The sequence below is a fragment of the Phyllostomus discolor genome, chromosome 2 (assembly GCF_004126475.2).
Source record: "Phyllostomus discolor isolate MPI-MPIP mPhyDis1 chromosome 2, mPhyDis1.pri.v3, whole genome shotgun sequence".
NCBI lineage: Eukaryota > Metazoa > Chordata > Mammalia > Chiroptera > Phyllostomidae > Phyllostomus > Phyllostomus discolor.
The window spans coordinates 75,272,702-75,294,829 of record NC_040904.2 but is presented as its reverse complement, the minus strand read 5'-3'; the positions used below and the strand labels follow the sequence as shown (position 1 = coordinate 75,294,829).

Here is a 22,128-nt window from a genome sequence, read left to right as displayed (position 1 = left end):
CTGGGATAGTTCCACATATGTACACATATTTCTGTCTTCAAAATCCAGAAAGTGGTATTTCAATGATGCTAATTTTTTAAAACTATAAAATTTAGAAATGTGATTATTACATGATACCAGAAAATGGTCACCAATATATTATACAAAACAAAGAAATGCTAAGTATTACTTTAATTCTCTTCATAAAAACTTAAAAGAACTATTAAAAGTTTAAAAAACTGGGTGAATGTAATGCCTGATCTTCCAATTTAGCCAAGTTTTACAGGGTCTCATTCAGCTACTTTGCCCCTATAAGAAAGAAAATTTAGATTCTGTTATTTCTATGTGAAAGCACAGTTAATGGTAGATCGTTTGGAAAAATACTGCTTTATTTTTGATTCAATAAGTGCAGTAAATTGTCTTTTGAAATAAAGTGTGGTTTATGAGAATTAGAATGCCATACTCTGATTTAAAATGCACAATATAAAATTGCTCAAAGTAAAATTTCTTAGACAAAAAAGTATTTAATTAGAATGACCCTCTGTACTAATCTCAAAGCCCATTCTCCTTCTACTGTTTTAAATAAAAGAATTATAATAAAAATATGCAAAGAAGAAGTTGGTATATCAGCAAAGCACTATACATGAATTATCAAATTGATCCTCACAAAAGTTTAGAAAAAGTTTCCATCATGACCATCAATGTATAGCATGGACTTTTAAGTTGGAAAGTACAAGATTCTAATTTTGGTTTCCTAATTTATAACTATGTGACCATAGGCCATTCAAATTTTTAGATTTTTTTTCCTCATCTGGTGAAATGAAGATAACAATCCTTATCTAAAAGATAATAAAACCAAATATATGTCAATGCCTAGCAAAGACCAGGAGTTATGTAAATATTTTCTACCTTCAGAACATTTCAGTATTTAATTTTTGAAATAATGGTTAGATTAGGGAGCAAAATTAAAAATTTATTATACTCACTTCTTTGTATACAATCCTTGACTGAAAATTAGAGAATTAGCCCATATAAAGTCTTTCTGTATATTTAACTGACTGTAAAATTTCTATCATTGACCAAGATATTCTGCCTTTTAACAGTAGATTATAGTTGCTAATCAGATTCTTGCACAGTTTCACCAATTTTTATAGATATTTAAAACTTTACAACAAAATGTTTTAAAATCTTGATTTTATAGTTTATCTTGACAATGACATACCTTTAAAGGCTAATCAAGACAGACTAGAATTGAATGTGCATATTATACTGAAATCTTCTAGGAAAAATATAACTGACCTTAAAGATACACCTATTTGCAAACACAACAGGCACTGTTTTGTTGTCTTTAATGAGTCAAATGAGAACATTGTCTGTAAAACCCTGAAAATATACATACATCTAATTTTCTAGAAAAGGAAAAAAACAGGATCCTAGTATTTCATAAGGGATTAAGCGAGTTTTGTATAGATAGGCTTTCCCTTTATCTTATTGATCAGATACCATTTCTAATGAGTGTGCTTTGTTCCACACCACTGTGTAATAGACGTCTGGCTTTGTGAATAACATCTGCATATCTAACCTTTTACTTAAGAGGACTGTCTCAAAATTTCAACATCCCAATGTGTCTGTCTGGCTTTTTGAACACTGGCTGAACACAAGTGGGTGTTTCCTCCTCTCCAGCTGAGTACTGAGAGTTCTTGTGTGGTATATGCTTTTACAGCTTCCACGATGGGGAACAGTCTTGAGGGCAACATTTAAAAAATGACCAAAACCCTCTGCACAATGGAGCAGCTCACAAGCATCACTGAACCAATGGAAGGGAGTAATCAATATATAACTCTTTTAATTGAGTAAACATAGGTATATGGTAAATGCATTTATTTTTAAGTCTTAGAGTGTGAAAAAAAAGTAACTAGTTTGCTTTTTTGAATCACTAGCTGAATATTTTAATATTGCCTACACATGTGACCTTTAAGATGATATGACAATGAGAAAATTAGATATTTTTGCAATTATGTAATATATTATCTGTATATTATATTGTATGTTGACCATCCCAAGTTGTCTCCTTTTAGAGGAGAAAATTCGGTAAATTATTATTCTATTTAGATAATATGAATGACTCAGGGTATCCTTCTTAAACAGTAAATACTGCTTGAGTTCTAAATACTGCTTCAGTGCATAGAAAAAGATTCAGAGGAAATTATATGCACATTTATATAAAGAAGTTTTGGTTATAAATATAGTAGTTATAGAAAATGTGTTCTGGTATGTTATACATAAATTCAATGAACTAATTTTTCAATCTTTCACTCTATTTTCTACATACACACAACTAGTTTGTGTCTGTTTTTGGAGTGATATTAAAGAATGAGATGATGTAAAACCATTATTGTATGGGATTGTTTATTTTTACTTTTCAGTACTAGTTTTATTAAAATGAACACTGCATGTACTATGGATGTTTACATTTTATACCTAAGTGTGTAAAATACTGTTATTTTATATATTTCTGTAATTATCATTGAAAATAAGCAACAGCTGTAAATAATCACTCCATGGATATTTATTTATGAATTTATGGTACAGCACTTTTATGAATGAATCAAAGAGATGTCTATATGGAAACAAGTTTCAACACAAATAAATTAATACTATATAAAGTTATAGGTAAGCATTAAAATGTAGCACTTCACATTATTTAAACTACCCACTGAAAGTAGTTGCCATGAAATCTGTGTTTTTAAAATGTTTCATTCATGATTTTATTTTGTACTGTCCAGACTTTAAATTCTGAGGAGGATTCTAAAATTACCTTTAGTCCACAAATCCAAAATGTCACTTAGTGGGTTTACTTAAGGTAAAACACACTTTTATCTTGTTATCCCTCTTTAGCAAAATGGTCTTTGTGACACTTGATCAGCATAGCCATGGGAAGCCCACAGGAAGCCCCAGCTGCTGCTGGGAGTTTAATTTTAGTAAATAAAAAGCTGGCCCTTGACTGTGAGTCTGAAGATCTGGCACCTTTGAAATCATTAAGTTCTATTAAATACTCCATTCATTTGTTGCTTGCCTTTGATCATAAAATCAGATAATATCCTTTGTCATAAAAATATAAAAGGTGGGGCAAAAGTAGGTTTACAGTTATTTGTATGGAAAATAATACAATGATTTATAAATAATAATACAAGCACCTGGCTGGCATAGTTCAGTGGATTGAGCGCGGGCTGGGAACCAAAGTGTCCCAGGTTCGATTCCCAGCCAGGGTACATTCCTGGGTTGCAGGCCATAACCCCCAGCAACCACACATTGATGTCTCTCTCTCTCTCTCTCTCTCTCTCTCTCTCTCTCTCTCTCTCTCCCTCCCTCCCTTCCCTCCCTAAAAATAAATAAATAAAATCTTTAAAAAAATAATAATACAAGCATAAATTCTGTGTTTCCTATACTCACAGCTGGAAACCTATTTTTCCCTATACTGTATATATAGGCCTGAGGACCAGAGAAATACCAGGGAGGATTGTCACTCATAGTTGTAAACTCATGAATAGTGCACTAGGCTGGCAGTGAGAGTTACTGTGGTGGTTACCTGCTCCAACGACTTTGTCAATGGCTATGTTGGTGGCATCCAATTCCTTAGCAAACTCATGAACTGCTTGGGCAGGGTCTTCGTACGTGTGTGGGTCAACGTAAGTTCTGAGACCTGGGAGTTTTACTGTTTAAGGGAAGGATAAAGAAACATTACTGTAGCTGAATTTGTAAAACCTTTGTTGAACAAATTTTATAACATTATTGGTTAAAAATAACCCTCATTACTATAAAGTACACCAATCTTTCATTTATTCTGAGATATCATAGAAATCGGCAGAGGTTGGACTAAGTGTTGACCAACTTAATTAAAGAAGTTTCCCATAATGAAACATAAAAAGTAACCATAATGATCTTTCTCTACAAAACCAGTAGAAGGAAAATGGACATTCAAAGAGGGGGATCTTACAGAGAAGAAGGTGGGTCAGAATTGTTGTAGGTCCCATAATGCCTACTCATAGCACTAGTGAGTGAAGTCTATCACCCTATTGCGCCTTTATCATTCTACAAAGAGTAACCAAGTGTCAATTACAATACCACATCTGACAATAACTGGAAGTTTGTGAAATACTTCTATAAGATGCGATAATTGCTGCAATTACAGATAAATTAATTGAAGGATATAACTCGTATGTCTTCTGTCTGACACTATTCTGCATTTTTCAAAATACACTCACAGTCAAAATCCTGCATGGCAATAATAGGTGAACTTTAAGCCGTGAAGTTTTGTATATATAACATGGGCATTAAATGTATATAGTAATATAGCATCAATTAACTGAAGTCTTGCCATGTAGCTTTTCAGCATAGTTAAAGGTAAGTATTCTCTATAGATTTAATAATGATGCGACGGAGCTAAATCCAAAATATAAATTATATTTATAGCTTATTGAACATAAATCTTTATAATTATTTATTTAATTATTTTAAACATGGAGATTTTTCATGGTATTCTGTAACCAAAAGAGCAAGACAAAAGATAGGAGATCATTTTGGATTTTGTTTAATATCAATAAGGTCCTTATCATTTGGACAAAGAGCTCATATCAGAAGCAATTTGGAATGTTCAATAAACTTTCTTTGAAAGAAAGCTAAATTTTTTAAAAGTGAGCTTAAGGTCCATTAAAGTACATAAACATGCTTTAACATTAAGGGAATTGTAATTTAACTCCCATAGTATATGCACTGATATTACTGGTTTTCTTTTTAATTTTGGTAACATTAGTTAGAAAAAATATTGGTGACATTGTTTTAGCAAGGGACTTGGTTGATTGATGATGATATATTTTTTATTAATCACCCTAGAATATTGAATCATTATTTTATCCTAAAGTAACAAATAAAGTAAAACTTTATCTTTTCTCATATCACTTTGTGATGAAAGAAGCTTTTGGCCAACTTGCAGCCCGATGTTCTATGACAACTGAAGACTCCTTTGCGTCAGTGTGGTGGTTTGCAAGACGGAGGTGTGTAAACTGTGATGACAGCAGTTGTTCTGAGAGACTTCAGCACAGTGTACATTAGGCAAGTGAATCCAGGATTTCAGAGTTTGGCTACACATGAGCAGCATGTGGTTCTACAGTACAACTTTGTGAATGCTATGGTTACACCGCATAATAATTTACGCTGCTGAAAAACTATTTCCCTCACTACTTCAGATGACTGTGAGACAGCAGAATGACCTGGAAGTGTGAGGGAGTGAATGGAGGACACAGGAGTGAATATGACATAGGGAAAGAATGGCTACCAATGCTGCTTTTACTTCCTCCTGGTGTTGACACTGACATTGTAAAAGGGGTGCAACTCTTTGTCCTGAGGCAAAGTGTGGATAGTTTGTGAGGACACTGACAGCTTGGGGAGTCAACACCCACCGAAATGGGGAAACGGCAAGTCCTTTGCCATTGCTTTGGGCAAACTATGTGTGCAATAGCTTCTGAAGTTTTTCTATTTGGACTAGCTCAGCAAAAATAATTAGCTAGACACCATAGAAAAGAAAGTTCTTGAAACTTTGCTACTAAAGGGCCTAATATGAGTGCCTGTTATGTAGCTAGTGTCCCCAAATGTCATCATTAGTATTTTTATGTAAGGAGGTTTATTTATAATTATTAATATCATTGAGGTTTCCTGGACACAGAATTTGGGGTCAGAAATGCCAAGTTTTTGAGCTCACAGATCAGTTTACATGTTTTTGCCATTATTATAAACATTATTGCTTCTTATAAAAATAGGGCTGAGTCACTCTTTAGTACAGTGGTTTACTATAATTTATTACTACACCAAAACTTCTTCTAGCAAAGTCAGTACTAAAACACTTTACTCTTAAAAGAGGCAAACAGATTAAGGAAATCTAACATACTTTCAAACTATCATACAAAGAAAAGTTTTGGAGTAAGAAAAACAAGAAAAGTAACTATACGCGTTCTAAAAGACGTTAGGAAAAAAAGCTGTGTCATATTTTTTTGTTGTCATTAAGACAATTTAGTTACATTTTAATGAAGACTCACATAAAATGGAGGCTACGATTTTTGTTTAACCAGTTTTGCTTTTTTTCCCCAGTAATAGTAAGGTAAAGAAATGGTAACAAAAGAAGAAAAATTAGTATTCTTTTTCAAGAACAAAATACTTTAAGAATAAGTTTTAAATAATCCTTTTTTTTCTGGTAAACAATTACAAATGCCTTTCCTGGCTGAACTTATGGAAATCACCTTGTGAAAGATTTACTGACATCAGAATTTACAGAGAAGATTATAAAATGAGTTATCAGAAACAATGTATCAACTATTTTAAATAGTATTGGCTTTAAAAAACCTTGAAATTGTGCTTTTGAGTTACCCTTCAAAACCTGCCAGCCCTAGGGAGAGATGTATTACTAAATAATCTGAAAATTAAGTAATCATCCTCAAATAAAATCAATCAAATTTATCATGATTAATTAAACTAAAAAAATAGCTTTTGTATCCACATGGCATTTGGGGAAGCAGTACAAGCGTAAATACACACACATCCCCAAGTAAAGAGGCTTGTTCACTGTGGGAGCTTTGGCTGTTGATTTTTAACTGCTGACCCCAGAGATTCCAGAAATCAGGTGAGTCAGGATGCAAGGCACATAATCCCCTCGCACCAATAATTAAGGGCAACACACAGAGTGACTGCGCTGTGTCAAGAAAACCAGATAATAAACACATGCACACGTGTTAAGCTGCACTACTTTACAGCTCGTTCTGTGCAAACACAATAATTTACATTTCCATTTTACCAGCATGAGTTGCCCTAAGGATCACAAAAAGTAAGAAGGCCCAGCCAGGGAGGGCAATGGGACAGGATCTTAGAAGGTGAAACACATTTCTTTCCTTTTGAAGCTATATTATGGGATTTGTAACAAGGCTAGAGGGAATAGTTCATAGCTAGAGCTTTTTAAAGTAATACCAAATAAACGGTCTGAAATAAACCAGCTGTAGCATTAAGACGCAGAAAGTTTATGACATGCACGTAAGTTACTTTATGCCTTTGGAGCTAGGATAAAATAATTTCTTTTTTGTTTGTCTATCATCAGGATATTGCACATTTGAAGAATATTGAAGTTTCAACCAACTTTACCATAAAAACCAACAGATAAAAGAGATCTGAATGTAAAGAAACTACTTACAATTGGCACACAGGAATTTATCAATGATCCAAATTCATGAGATTTATAATTCCCATATAAAAAAACAGGTCAGTATGGTTTTGCTCTAAAAACAATATTTACATTGATTGTCCAACTCAAATTAAAAGCAATTTAATCCAAAGGAATGCATGGCAATTTTCAGTGTTTTGTGGGACCATAAAAAAAGAAAGAAAGAAGAAAAAAAAAAGCCAGACAACCATCCTGTAATTTGTTCATGTATACTTTGAGGGCTTTTGAGTTTGTAATTTAACTAATCTGAAATGATAAAATATTGATATTAAGAAGGTTCATAGTATATAGTATTTTGGCTTTTTTTGTGAATCATTCTATAATGACAGCAATGAGGTGGAAAAAACAGACAATACTCTCTCTAAACTCTGGCACTGTGTCGATATCACCACAATTCACATTTTTGGAAAACATTTTTTTTTCAAGCTACTGTATTCCTCCTGCATGTTAGCAACAGGTAATCAAGTTTTTACTTGAGTTACAGCTAAAGCTATAATTTTTAGATGCAAAACCAAGACTACAAACAAGTAACATGTCGAGTTGAAAATAATTTTAGAGGGCACTAGTGAATGCCAGAGAAAGTAATGTTTACAAGACTACACTAGTTATATTGAGGTTATTTGAGGCACATAGCATGAGTACCGTCTCCATACTAATTTCCATGAGAACATGCTATTACCTTTAATGCCACTGGTTAGTAATTGCCACATTCAACTGAGCCATAGTCTGGAAAAGCAAAGCAACTGGGATGATTCGTTTTACCAGAAGAAAATACAATGAGCGTTTTTATTAGACATAAACACTTTGTTTCCTAAAACAGTATTTCTTTTAGAAAATATTTTTAAAAGAGATTAAATTGCTTAGTATTAACATATGAGGGAAAAGTGCTTGCTTTCCTACCAATTAGATATCATGTAACTCCAAAATAAACAGTTTATTCTAAAGTCGCTCTCCTGGTTGGTTGATGAAATGGAGTAAGTAAGGCATTTTACATAAACAGAGGTTGTTTATATTTACCTGGCAGTTGGGAAAGGGAAACGGCTCCTATTTATTTAGTAAAGGACTAGTAACAAGGAAATTGAAAATATGCTTTGCCTTTTTAGCTATGCAAGCTGACTATAGTACCAACTCTGCATTGTGTGCATTATTTGAATATAAACCACAGGTTACCCTTAACTTTAGCTTAAGTCTGCTTAAATGTGGCATGCAAAATTACTTAATGCAGACTCATGAATTTCTTTCTCTGTTTAAAATAATTTGTCATTTTTTCTTAAAATTGCTTTTGAATTTTCTTTGTCAGGGGGTTATTACCCAATTGTAAACAACTGCTATAACCGAAATGGTAAAACCCATACACCAAAACACTTAAGAAACTTACAATGTCCATTCCCAAAATGAAGTCTTTTTTCATCTGCCCCATGTTTTGACTTGTTATAGCCACAGAACCTAGAGGTAAATTAAGAAAAGAGAACACAGAAAGAAAATATACTTAAAACAACTATCGATGTTCAGAATTTGCAAAGCAAAAAAATAAAATAAATAAAATAAAGCATTTTCCTCAAACAATTAAATGCTTTAGTGAAAATTTAATGACTTCATATTTTCTCAGTCCTCTATAGAAAGCCCCTTTCTCTGGGGACCCTGGAAAGCTGCCTAATGAGAAGACACGTAGAGTTGCTTCCCCACTGTGCAGACCCCTTCAGTTGAGTTTTTATAATGGCTTTAGAAAGTGTTTATAGTATTTTTTTAACAACTGCTGTTAGAATGAATGAAGGGTAAAGTCTCCATTGTTAGTGATTAGTGCTGTGCTGTGTTACCAGTGTTCTGGGTGAGAAAGCATCAGGGAAATCTGAGGTGTATTTGAAGAGTGAAGGGATAATTGGGGGAAAAAGGTAAAAGTAGGAATGAGGTCAAAAGAGAGAAGAGATGTGTATTGAAGAATGGGGCTGGAATTTAATGGGAAAATAAAATCAAAACTAAAGATGAAGAAACAAAAGAAAGGGAGGACAAAGTTCTACAATACAAATGGGGACATTCCTATGGGTTAAAATACATTATTGACCACACTCTTCAGATTTTTAACAGCAATTGGTGAGGGGAAGCAAAGCAATAATGAAAGTAAGCCATAAAACAGACTGTGAACGCACCTTCCAATCAAAACATAGGTGAGGACTGTGAGGAGGATAATTGCCACAGCCGCTGAAATGGCAATCATTACCACTTGGCTGTTTTCACCGGAGATGGAGAAAGCTGTGAGGTTGAAGAGGAAAAAAAATGAAAGGACCAGGCATTAACACATCATAACTAACATCCACATGGAAAATCTGATAAATTAAGTCACATTTATTCTGCTTTTACCTGAAATATGGCTACTGTCTAATATAGAAGTAAAAGTAATTCTTCAGTGAGCATAAAAAATGACATTCCCTATAATTTTGTGTGAAATTACTAATTAACCAGATTGAATAATCTGTTTCAATGACATCAATCAAATACTACTTGAGTGCCAGCTGGATAAAGTGTGTGGAACTGGCTTTGTCTATCCTCAACGGCGAAAAAATACAGTGGGTAAAGACGTTAGCCAGGGAACATGAAGAACAGGTAAGCTTTTCCAGAATGAAATGATGAAAGCTTCCTAATTAAGCTGGTTTGCTCTTCAATATCTATATTTATTTAATTAAAAGGTGGTATAACACCTCCCTATAGGCCTCATAATATATTGCCAGTGACTTGTTCCTCTCCCTGTATTCCCTACATTTGTAAATGGCCCACTGCTCATTCACTCACAAAGTGTTGGCAAAAATGGCCCGGGGACAAAATATGGCCTGCGATCAGTTTTGATACACCTCAGGAGTTTAGAATGGCTTTACGTTTCTTAAAGGTTGTAAAAAGCCAAAACAAGAAGCTTTTGTGATGTGCAAATTATATAACATTTAAATGTTAGTGTCCATAAATAAGAGCATTTTGGAACACATCCATTCATTTGTGTATTGTGTATGGCTGCTTTTATGCTATAATAAATGGCCAATATAGGAGCAACAGAGACTATACATACAAAGCCTAAAATATGTACTGTCTTAGCACTTTCTAGGAAGTTTCATGAACCTTGACCTAGACAAATGCTTCTCCAGCTTTGATGTTCCTACAAACCGCTTGGGTATCTTAGGGAAAAAGCAGTTTCTAATTCAGTGGGTCTGGAGTGGGGACTGAGGCTGAATTTCTTATGAGCTCCATGATGCTGATGCAGGTGATTGCAGGCCACAGCATTCCAGCTGCAAAGATGTAGCCCACAAATATAATGCCACCTTGTCTGCTCCCTCTCCTGATCATTCACATCTGATTTGTCACTAAACCTGTTGAAAATATCTTCGTTTATATCTTTCTCTTCTAGATTATGATTAGAAGTTCCTAATTAGAGTCTACATGCATGCCTTTTCCTTTACCTGGCAACCAGAGTACTCCTTCTAAACCATGAACTTGATCTTGTCATTCTCATATGTAAATTTTTTGCAGGTCTCTCCACTTTCAGGATAAAATGTAAATGCTGTGGCAGAAAATATAAAACTCCTCGAAATCTGTCCCCTGTCAAAATCCCCAGGTTCATGTGCTAATACACTCCGTGAATATTCTAATGTCTAGACTTTCTAAAATACACACAGTTCCTAGAACAATCGTTCCTCTGCTCAGAGTTGAACCTACATTTTTTTTGTGGTAAATATTGATTAAGCAAGTGAATGAATGATGTATAAATGAAGAGCTTAGAAGAGTAAGTTTGGTTATTTGAATACCATTGCCTCTCCAGCAGCAAACCAAAATCACATTCTCACCCTAATCAAAATGTATGCTTGGACTGTTATCTCTAAAATAATGCAGTTTTAGGACTAGGTAAATGATGCAAATAAAGAAAAATGGCAGATAGCCTGTTAGACATCTTCCAAGCATTTGAAAAAAGAGCTCTGAGTCTGCAGGATGGCATGCACACTCATTATATAAACTGTTGCTGCACTTTATTCTTTCCTACCAGCGAGCTTTTGTTTATACCATTGTGGCCGTTACGTGAGTGCCTGCTTGGATCACCGAGCTGCCCAGCCTCAGTAGGCAGACAGCCTCCAGCTGCTGCACTTTTAGGATGTACCCGCAGCCTCACACTCAGGCCATGCTCTCCTCAGTGCCTAGACATGGCAAGGGGACTGGAGCCAGTCCCTGCCTGCCCAATGCAGGACACTTTGGGTATAATCTTCACTCTGGAGTTCCCCACTGGGTTGGTGACACCCTCAGAACTGCATTGATGACTGAGGCATGTCCTCCTTCACTCTTCCCTCTCCCATCTCTCTACAAAGGTAGCTGACTTACATCTCAGTTTGATGCGCTGGTTGCCCACTTCTGTCCACCTCTTTTACTCATTATTCATATTTCCCCATAGAAAGCTCTCATAATTCTCTTAATATCTGCTTCCTAAAGACTTGAACTATACATCCATTAACCATAGATCTGTGTATAGTTTGTAAAATAAGCTAGGGATTCAATAATGCTCCATAAACATATAATAATATTTCTCTCATGCTTTTCATTTTGTATGCTGTCATGACTTACAAAGAACAGCAAGTTCTGAATTCTCTAGTAAATTTTAGCTAGTTTTTAAAATAAAGGTCAGTAAAACTGGGAGGGGAAACATGATAGAAGAAAGAAGTCTCCATTTCTTCTTTTGGTCAAAGACAGGATTAAACTAGAACTTCTCTACAATTTCTGCTAGCTCTACATATCCATGAATCCCAGAGACTATGTAATGCACATACAAAAATCAAATCATTGTTTGTTACTCAAATGAACAAATATTTGAATGACTAATCTTGATTAAATGTATGTTACAGAATTGCTTAATAACTTTATGTGGCATACTGTTAAAAATTGGTATCTATTACATCTTAGAAATTCAATTTAAATATGTTGTCCATCAATTAAACTGCTCCCCTGGTCTCAAGTAGCATAGTGCCCATTTTCTCTCCCTAAAATAGGCTAGTTAGGAGCTTACTCTCCCAAACCAGATGCCTAGATTTTTGTACTTATTTTCTGTGTGACATAATGTGATGCTGTGAGGATTAAATAAATGAGTTAATAAAGTAAATCATGTAGAACAGTGTGAAGCACATACTAAGTGTTTAATAAATGTTACTTGCTTTTAGTATTTCATTTTTTCAGTAGAAATCTGGAAAAAGTATGCTATGTTCTACAAAATTACATATGAATAACAATTTTGGGATTCAAAATTATCTATATAACATTCCATTCTACCTTTGTCAAGTTGCTTTAATATCCCCTAACACTAGGGTCCAAGAGATTAAATTTGCTTCATACCAACTTAGTAAAAACAATGGAAAAATGGTAGGAAGCATTCAGAAGTGCTAATTGAATTGCCCCTAGGACTCATCTTTTTTAACAATATCCATAGAATTCTTCAATTCCAAAACTCACTTCTATTCCATATATTTTTACTTTTCAGATTCCTTGGATTCCTTGGATGTTCAAATATGCACTATTATTTAAACAAAACACACACACACACCACCTACTATATAAAAATAATAATAATTCAATCAACATAAAAATCCTACTGAGGATACAGTTTCTTCCTGCTGAGGTTTTCAAGACAGATGGACTGTCTGCTTTCCCAAACATGTTTGGTGGATGTTGCCTTTACTCTTGGAAAATCCCTTGACTCTTATATATTCTGATTTTTGTGTCTTAGTTTAACATCTTTTTTTCTTAGCATGTAAAATAGCAGCAATGAATCAGCAGTAGTCCACACTCTGAAGACTGTAGGTTTGTTGATTCCACTTATTAGCTGTGCAACCTCAGAAAAAGACATATACATTTATGTCATAGGCCATATGTTAAAAAAATAATAGCATCTGAATAGCTTGTAGAACAGGATCAAATAAAATGTTTATTAAAATGTTATATTATATTGTCATATAAATATATTGGTTCTAGAATCAGACCCATCATCTACTTGACGTGTGACTTTGGAAAGCTTACTTAATCTCTCTATGCCTCTGTTTCCTCACCTGCTAAAGGTGCATGATAATAAATGCAAAGCAGTGATATATAAAAAGAAAGACATTTTAAATCACATATGTGTATATCTATACACACACATATATATGTGTATATACACATATATATAATCACTGCGCCTCCATTTCTTTACTATAAACCAAGTTCAGAAAATATTATCTGAATTCCTATTAAAAGTAAACAATATACTGTACTTGACTAAGAAATATTTACCTGTGTTATGAATGAGAATTTTTAATATAATTTAAAAAGTAAAACCAGAGCAAACAGCAAACTGTTAAAGCAATCTAAACACAGGCTTTTTCTATATCTATTAAATGTCAATATATAATAAATAAGAGTCGTAAACCTTTAGAGTGTTTTATGAGTATGTATTTTCAATTTGTGGTTGGAAATCTGCCTGTGCAGAGGGCCGACTTAAATTATCTGTGGATTTTCGACGGTACAGGTGGTCTGCACCCCTAATTCCCAAGCTGTTTAAGGGTCAACTGTACATCATTTTGATTTTTAAAAATGGGGTGAGAATTGATTTTATTATTTTCCCCTTAAGACAATGGGCACTTTTTTTCTCATCTATATTTAAATCTGGAAGGATTCTATGGTGAAGCAATAAGAGTAAATTAATGTATATATATATTTTTAAACTGTGCAACTCAATTATTTTTTATAACTGGAGAGGGAGATATTTAAAAAGTTGTACTTTTCTTTCTACCTTCTTTTTATCTGCTCTCAGTCAATGTAAGTAATACAAATATAAAAGTTATTTAGCAAAAACCCTAAGAATCTGTAGATTTTAAGTGGAATATTTCATAAGTCTCAGACACTGAAGCCTCATTAGAAGCTCATGTGTAACACTACCTTAGCGATATCTGTGGTAAACCTGTAACTGCATCAGAATTTTGAAGTTTGTTGTTGCTTTTACAAATGCACTTATCAGATAGGGTTGGTGCTAATTAAGAACATACAAGATTAGACTGACATTCCAAAATAATGCATCAACATGATAAAGTTTTATCTAATGGTGATCTGACCTTACTGCCTTCAATATGCCCAATTTATACCACAGGGTATGATAAACATTTGCTTTATCTATTTCTATGATTTGGGATTATTCTTGGTAAATCCAATAACAAAATAAAAATGATTAAAAGAATCTACAATAATTTCAAAGCAAGAAACTATCTTTGTACTGGATAAACATTATGAAAAGATTTAATTATTAATGCTAAATTGCAATTATATTTGGTTACTATGTTACCTAAAATGTTAAATTTGTTTAACATTTTTTAATTGTTCACATGACTTCTATGGTATTTTACAGCATTTTGCTTCAAGTGTCCTCGGAGAGAGGTTTTTCCTACTCATTCCATCACAGGAAGATGGGCTGAGGGCGAAAAGTACAGATTTGTGTATTTGAAAATGGCAGTTCTCCTCCAAATAGAATCATTAGGTTTCTGCTGTCAGACAATGACTTCCAAGGCCTTGAGAATCTCAGTGCTTCACAGAATGTACAGATTGTTTTTGTAAGCAGAATTTCTAATTGTCTGACAAAAGTGTAACCTAAGATATTTACCCTATCATATTACTTAAATAGTTTTGTTGTTGTTGTTAATCCTCAGTGTTTCTATTAGGTATAAAATTTGGGCATAAAATATTACCATGCCTATAACAATGTGATTTTAAATCATAAACAAAATAATTATATAATTGAGAATATAGTTCCCAGGGAAAAATGACAAATTAGAACAGTCAAAAGAGATTACTGGGCTTCTTTTAAGTGAAGGGCTGGGAATTGTTATATTCTCCCTGGATAAGCAGTTTCTGAAGGAAGTTATTTTTTTTTAATTTTTTTCTAGGGTATTTTACAACTGTGGATTTAGGTTGAAGTGAACTTACAAGGATGTGTTTGATTTTCCCATTACAATTACTACGATAACAGTTAATTCAATAGAGATATAATTGATGTGTGCTGTAGATGAGATAATCCTAATCATTCATTTATTTTCATATAGGATATTAGCCAGTTTGGGATCTATTATCAAATTTATGCATTCCTGATTCCTTACACACACATATGTTTGCATATGTATTTTTCCTTTGGACCAATTTTAAATGTTTATTAGTCTCACTAAGTTAAGTAGAATGTTAACTTGTGTTTACTTTATAGTAGTACCATGGCTATGATTTTACCCTTTTAATAATTATATTTTAGCAGAGAGCTCTTCTAATATGAAGCAAATGCATTCAAAGAAAACTGTTGGAGTAATGTTTGCCTATTTTAGACCAATTTTAGTCAAACTTAGGGTCACAGAGATGGGACTATCCAAATTGCTTGTGGATGTGAATGAGATAATACATCAGATTTAAAAAAACCCTTAATCTTCAAGTAATACAAAGTTGACTGTGTTAAAAATTAAAACAAAATAAGATCCTCATGGATTAGAAAGGGTTTTTTTTGTACATAATTGAGTTATTCAATGAACCTGGAATATCTGGATTAACAGGTACTGAAAGTATGTTACTATACTACTTAATGTTCCTGAAAGCAATTTATGACTAATAAAAACTCAGAAACATTTCAGGCATTACAATATGTTTGGTTTGTAAAAGAGAAAAAAACACAAATGTACATTTATAAAAACACAATGCCCAGACCCAGTGCTATGCAAATCATTAAATGTTCCAAGCCATGATACTTTCAATGTATCACACTTATTTAAAATTTAGGAGAGTGAGAATGAATCATCAGACACCTTTGCAACACTTCCCTTCCCCCCATCACACTCCACTGAAATGGTACATACAGTCTGGACTTGTTTCAAACTCGAACTTGCGACTGTTGGTCCCATACCCAGCTGCTGTTCGGGCTCGGATTTGGAATACGTATGTAGTGTCAGGCTTGAGGCTACTGATGGTGACATTTGTGCCTCTTGCCCTTAGAATGGTATAACTGGTCTCTTGCTCCTGCTTTGAGGTAAGAAAAATCATGTTAAAATCAAATCTTCATAATGTATCAAATGATAAAAAGGTGAACCACTCAAAACCAATTGTTTTACAATTTAATACAGAGTAAAGAACAGATAAAAGAGACATGATAATTATTTCACTCTCTGAAGGCATTTTTTAAGTTAAAAATATTTACAGAGTTTCCTAATTTGAATATAATAATTTGTGCCCTGCACATAAAACAGGAAATTTAATTTTCATTCTTACCAATTAGTGAATCCTTTAGGAAAAATCTGTTCTCAAACAAGGCTGAAATTTTCAACCTAATCAAAGAATAAATTTATAAAAAGGAAAATACTCTTTTTGACTAAACCTAATAGGAATATCCTATTGATTCTCAGATAGGAAATATTCTATCAGTTGTAAAATATTAAATTTAAAAAGATCAAGCTTCTATATGTAGCTCTACATTAATAACTTCCTCAGAACCAACTGAGTTGTACTGTACTTTCATTAAATTGAAGTCAGAATGGTTTAATAGAAACAAAAATCTCCAGATGAAAGTCTAGAAATATTTCTCAAAAAAGATCTGTAGGAGATTCACATTGTGCATTAGGGAATTCACACTACATATTAATAGTAAAGTCTTCTCGTGTCAAGCTTTTTCACAAAAATTGGATTAAATAGAATCACATTTTCTCTCTAACATATATTAATATGAACTGAGCACTTTATGGGCATCCTGTGTTTGAGCAACAGAAAAATGTTTCTGTATGTGGAGTGGGGCCTAGAGTGGGTAATACAGAGCAATGCACACTGTCAGCCAACACTAGACAGATCACTGCAGAAATAAGGTGGTAAGTCACACTTACTTTTTTGTTAGAGATGCTGGTTATGTTTTAGATAGACTTGGAGTTGATACATTTAATAATGACAAGGGTCAAAATATATTTAATTTATAGACAAATTATTTATTGTTAAAAATATATTTAGCTAACCCTCTTAGAGCTTGGAATCTAGTAAAACATTACATTATTTATAAGCATCACATATAGGGAAATAATTTCAAAATTTATGTATGATAATACCTATATATAATAATATCACATATATGTATCAAATTTTAAAATGTCTAGGGAAAAATAAATAGATTCAACCATTTTTTTCATTCACTGGTTAATATTGCTTAAAAATAATCTAGCATATTGTGATTTGCTGTGGAATTTAAAGTAAGTTCAGAATATTTTTTTGTATTTGTAAAAGATAAAAATGTAGATTCATTATGTTTTTTAAACAGCCCTGTAGATCTAAAGGTTGAGTGCTTTGTTGTTCTGCTACTCCATCTGAACTGAGGCACATCATTAATTTTCTTTTTTGTTGCATCATCTGTAACATGGATTCTTGTGTCTTCACAAGCTATCTTGCCACACGTTTAAAAATAGAAGATCGTGATTGGATGAGTATTGGACAGCACTGTACAGATTCACTGAAAGTTATGAGATAACTCATTTAAACTATGATTTAGCACAATGAAGTTCATTAGGCCTCACTTCCTTTTAATGAAAGAGATATCTTTTTCTGTGGGGGGAGGGCTAAGGAAAAATGGCATCATACTTGTGAAATACATTAACTTCAGTAAAGAAAATGCCTACATTTGCAAAGAAATGTTCATATATTTTGCCTTCCCTGCAATTGATCATGCCAACAAGTCTCAGGTTTCTAATGACCCACTGTCATGTAGAAGGAGGTAGGTAATGCAAGGAGAACACACACAGTGAGAAATTGTGGCTGCTAGTATTCCAAACACAGATCTCACGTTCATTAGCAGTGAGACTGCGAGATTCAAGCAGCTTCACTGACTTCCAGTGCGGTTCTCTTATTTGCAAATATAGCATATTTGCCCACTTTCATAGTGTTATCAGGTCACTCTAAATTGAATAATGTATGAAGAAGTGTTCTTTAATCACAAAATACTATATAATGCACAATTTATTTTTAATTTGCTTTGCAAACTTTACAAACTGCAACAAATACATAGATATGTTTTGTTCATATTAATCACTATAAAAGCATTGAGCTCTGATGATAAATTTTGAATCCATCTAGCTTTCAAACCTCACCATAATTTACAACTGGGGAGAAATAAGTACTATTCAATAATGAAATATCATGGCCTAAATTCTACTTATAAATAACCATCTAACTGCTTTTTATAATTTTGTTACTGAGCTACAATTTTATAATGTGAGGTAGACTTATACACCCACTCATATGCTCTAACTTTCCTTGTGCAAAGTCAAGAAAATTTTTCTCCATCAGTTCAATAATACAGGGATTTTGTTATTAGTTCAATGTTCCCATCATATTAAATAAAATTCATGTGAATGGGAAGGTCAAGTAATGATGCTTTAAGGCAATGAACTAAGGAGAATTCATCAATGGGTTACCAGCTAAGGAATCACTATGAAATAGTTGGTATGGCACAGGTCTTTATGTAAAAAGACATGAGTGTCATTTCTACTAGCATCACTAGATGGCTTAAATTTGATAGTGACATCTCTGCTGTGGCTCATTGATATAGAATGGGGGATATTCTACACTATAATATCTAAACCTTCTTTACTTATAAATCAAAAGTATCACACACCACAGATTTAAACAAAGCACTACCACTTCCTAGCAATGCCATTCATGTCTTTGCAAGAACACAGCTCATGAGGAGGTAACCTCTTTCCTTACACAACCCAACCCTATCATATGGTCTCCCCACCTTTTCATAGTATTTGACCTCATAGTCCAATATGATCCCATTTGGGTGTTCGGGTTCTTGCCAGGATAAAGAGATGCTGTTTCTGGATGACCGGTCCTTCTTAATTGTCATGACAGGTGATGGAGCTGTAAAGAGAAGGTGGAAGGGATCATAGGAGGGGGCAAATTAATCAGGTTTTGAAGGGTGGTAAAGAAGAGCAGACAGCGAAGGGAGCAGCAAATGGAGTCTATCATTGTTCTAATCTTTGGCAAGAAAGCACTATTTCCATTTCAAAGGCTCTTGAGTATTAATCTGGCCCCATATCAAGCCTCAGCAGCTGGATTATAGCCCTGGTACATATAGGCCTATGGAAAATGAGCTGAGATTTTCAGCTGCTGGTGGAATAGTGGCAAGTGAGCAGATGTTTTCAATATGCTACTCTAATGTAAGCAATGAAATATATTTGATATATTAAAATACGAACAAAACATCAGGACTACCTATTTGTTATAATGTTGCAAAGTTATTAATGCCAGATTCCTCAGCTCATTGATAACATTTTCATATGCAACTTTGTAACAGGGCTGGAATCTATTACACACAAGGAGTCCCATGGTATCTATCGGTAATAATAGTATTTAGTGCACTGCAAAATAGATAGGATTTAGGACATATCTTCACTTCTGAAAAAAAAATCTCATGAATTAAAGTATGTATCAGGAAACTGTAAGGATCTTTTGCTTTTACATGTTTTATTTCTTTAAAAAACATTTAAAAATAACTACCAAAGAAATGACTGCTGTTTGTACCATAATTCTCAAGCTATATTGTTAAGTATCTTATTGGCTGGTGACTCAATTATTTGTTATGCATCATTATGTATTATCCAGAATATGAATATGAATAAAAGAGCATCCATTTGGATCAGATATCATAGGGTCACCTTCATTTTTAATGGAAGATTAAATATATATTAAGTGATATCCTACTTCAAGTCCTTCCATTAAAAATATAAATGTATACTATCTGTCAATTCACTTCTGGTTTCAAATCTCAGTCTTGGTCCACTGGCCAACTGAAATATTCCACATGAGGTTCAGTGGCATTCTGCCTTAATGGAATGCAACAAAATAAATTACAAGTATGAATAAAATCAAGACTTCTTGGGTATATTAACTGTTCAATTCTTTTCATTGCTAAAGGACCTATTTTCTTATAAATTTTCCTGAAATCAATGATTATTAGATTAGAGCCTGTGTATTTTGTGTTTTCCACAAAAGCAAGCAGATTTATTGATCTGATATTTCTATGATTATCACATGCCAACTTTTGTCTATCCAACCTCTCATTTAAATTGTTCTGGTCTGGTGCAGCCACTGTGGAAAACAGTATGGAATTTCCTCAGAAAACTAAAAATGGATCTGCCTTTTGACCTGGCAATTCCACTTCTGGGACTATACCCTAAGAACCCTGAAACACAAATCCAAAAGAACCTATGCACCCCAATGTTCACAGCAGCACAAGTTACAATAGCCAAGTGCTGGAAGCAACCTAAGTGCCCATCCATAAATGAATGGATCAAAAACCTATGGTACATTTACATGATGGAATACTGTGCAGCAGAAAGAAAGAAGGAACTCCTACCCTTGTGACAGCATGGATGGAACTGGAAAGCATTGTTCTAAGTGAAATAAGCCAGTTGGTGAAAGAGAAATACCATATAATCTCACCTATAAGTGGAACCAAATCAACAAAACAAACAAGAAAGCAAAATCTAACCCAAGACCTGAAAATCTAACCTGAAATTAAGAACAAACTGACAATAACCAGAGGGGAGGTGGGAGGGGATAATGGGAGGTAATAATGGGATGAAAAGGGGGAAGTGCTGTGAAGGAACTTATATAAAGGACACATGGACAAAGCCAAACAAGGGTAAGACTGAGGGTGGGAAGGGGAGATGGCTGTGGTGGTGGGGGAGTGGTGAGGAGAAAATGGAGACAACTATATTTGAACAACAATACAAAATATTTAATAGAGAAATAAATAAATTGTTCTGGTTTATAAATACCTTTCTATTAAATTCTTTAAAAGAATAATTTTTATTCTATTAAAAACAGCTTCACTAAGCTTGCCTTGTGACTATTTATTGGAAAATGTAAACTTAAATGAAGAATCTATTGCAATAAATTTTCTATTTTTGTTATATGGAAAAATCTTCTGATTAACTCTTTTGTAATTAAAGCATCATTACTTTGATTGATTGCTCTGGGAATGATTACCTAACCTTTTGTTAAGGAAAAATGTTGGTCTTGTTTTTCTGATGGAAAAGTAAATTTATTTTGTTATTTACCACTTGCTTCCATTAGCAATTAACATCCTCTTTTTTATTCTCATGAGAGGACATGCTTATTGATTTTTTAGAAAGAAGGGTATGGATGGAAAGAAAAAAAGTGATACAAGAGAGAAACATTGATTGGTCGTCTCTCATAGGCACCTGGACCAGGGACTGAACCCGCAGCCTAAGCGTGTGCCCTGCAGGAATTGAACCTACAATGTTTTGGTTTACTGGACAATACTCCAACCAACTGATCCACATTGGCCAGGGCAGCGGTTAATATCCTTTTGTGACACATCTTTTACTATTCATGTTTGCTTTTATTTTATCCCATATCATTGCATTGTACCCAAAAAGGCTTCAGAGCATCCCCCTTCCTCTCCCCATGGTGGTTTGCAGCTCTGAACCTGATTCTAAGCAATGGGTAATTTACTTTGGGTTTATTTAGTTGAAATTTTATAAACATACTCAAACTTATACACATATCACTGAATCATAAATAACAGATTTGTTAAATTATTGAAAATATTTTTTATTTACCCTAATACTTTAAAAAAATCAATTTTCCAATTGCTAATAGAAAAAACTCAGCCCTGGCTGGCGTAGCTCAGTGGATTGAGCATGGGCTGCGAACCAACATGTCGCAGGCTCGATTCCCAGCCAGGGTACATGCCTGGGTTGCAGGCCATGACCCCCAGCAACTGCACATTGATGTTTTTCTCTCTCTCTCTTTCTCCCTCCATTCCCTCTCTAAAAATAAATAAATAAAATCTTTAAAAA

At 33.8% G+C, this 22,128-nt stretch overlaps 1 protein-coding gene across 2 annotated transcripts in view; it reads right to left on the bottom strand.

Annotated features, from left to right (window-relative positions):
- Positions 1-22,128, bottom strand: part of EPHA3 (EPH receptor A3) — a 341,621-nt gene that overhangs the window by 59,807 nt on the left and 259,686 nt on the right. Inside the window, exons 6-10 of one of the 2 annotated variants that reach the window (XM_028504495.2) lie at positions 19,035-19,159; positions 16,123-16,285; positions 9,391-9,493; positions 8,622-8,689; positions 3,569-3,694 (exon numbers count right to left, since the gene is read on the bottom strand). In XM_028504495.2, coding sequence (XP_028360296.1) covers positions 3,569-3,694; positions 8,622-8,689; positions 9,391-9,493; positions 16,123-16,285; positions 19,035-19,159 — 585 coding nt within the window. The remainder of the gene's footprint in view (positions 1-3,568; positions 3,695-8,621; positions 8,690-9,390; positions 9,494-16,122; positions 16,286-19,034; positions 19,160-22,128) is intronic. The other variant, XM_036017958.1, reaches the window with a different exon arrangement.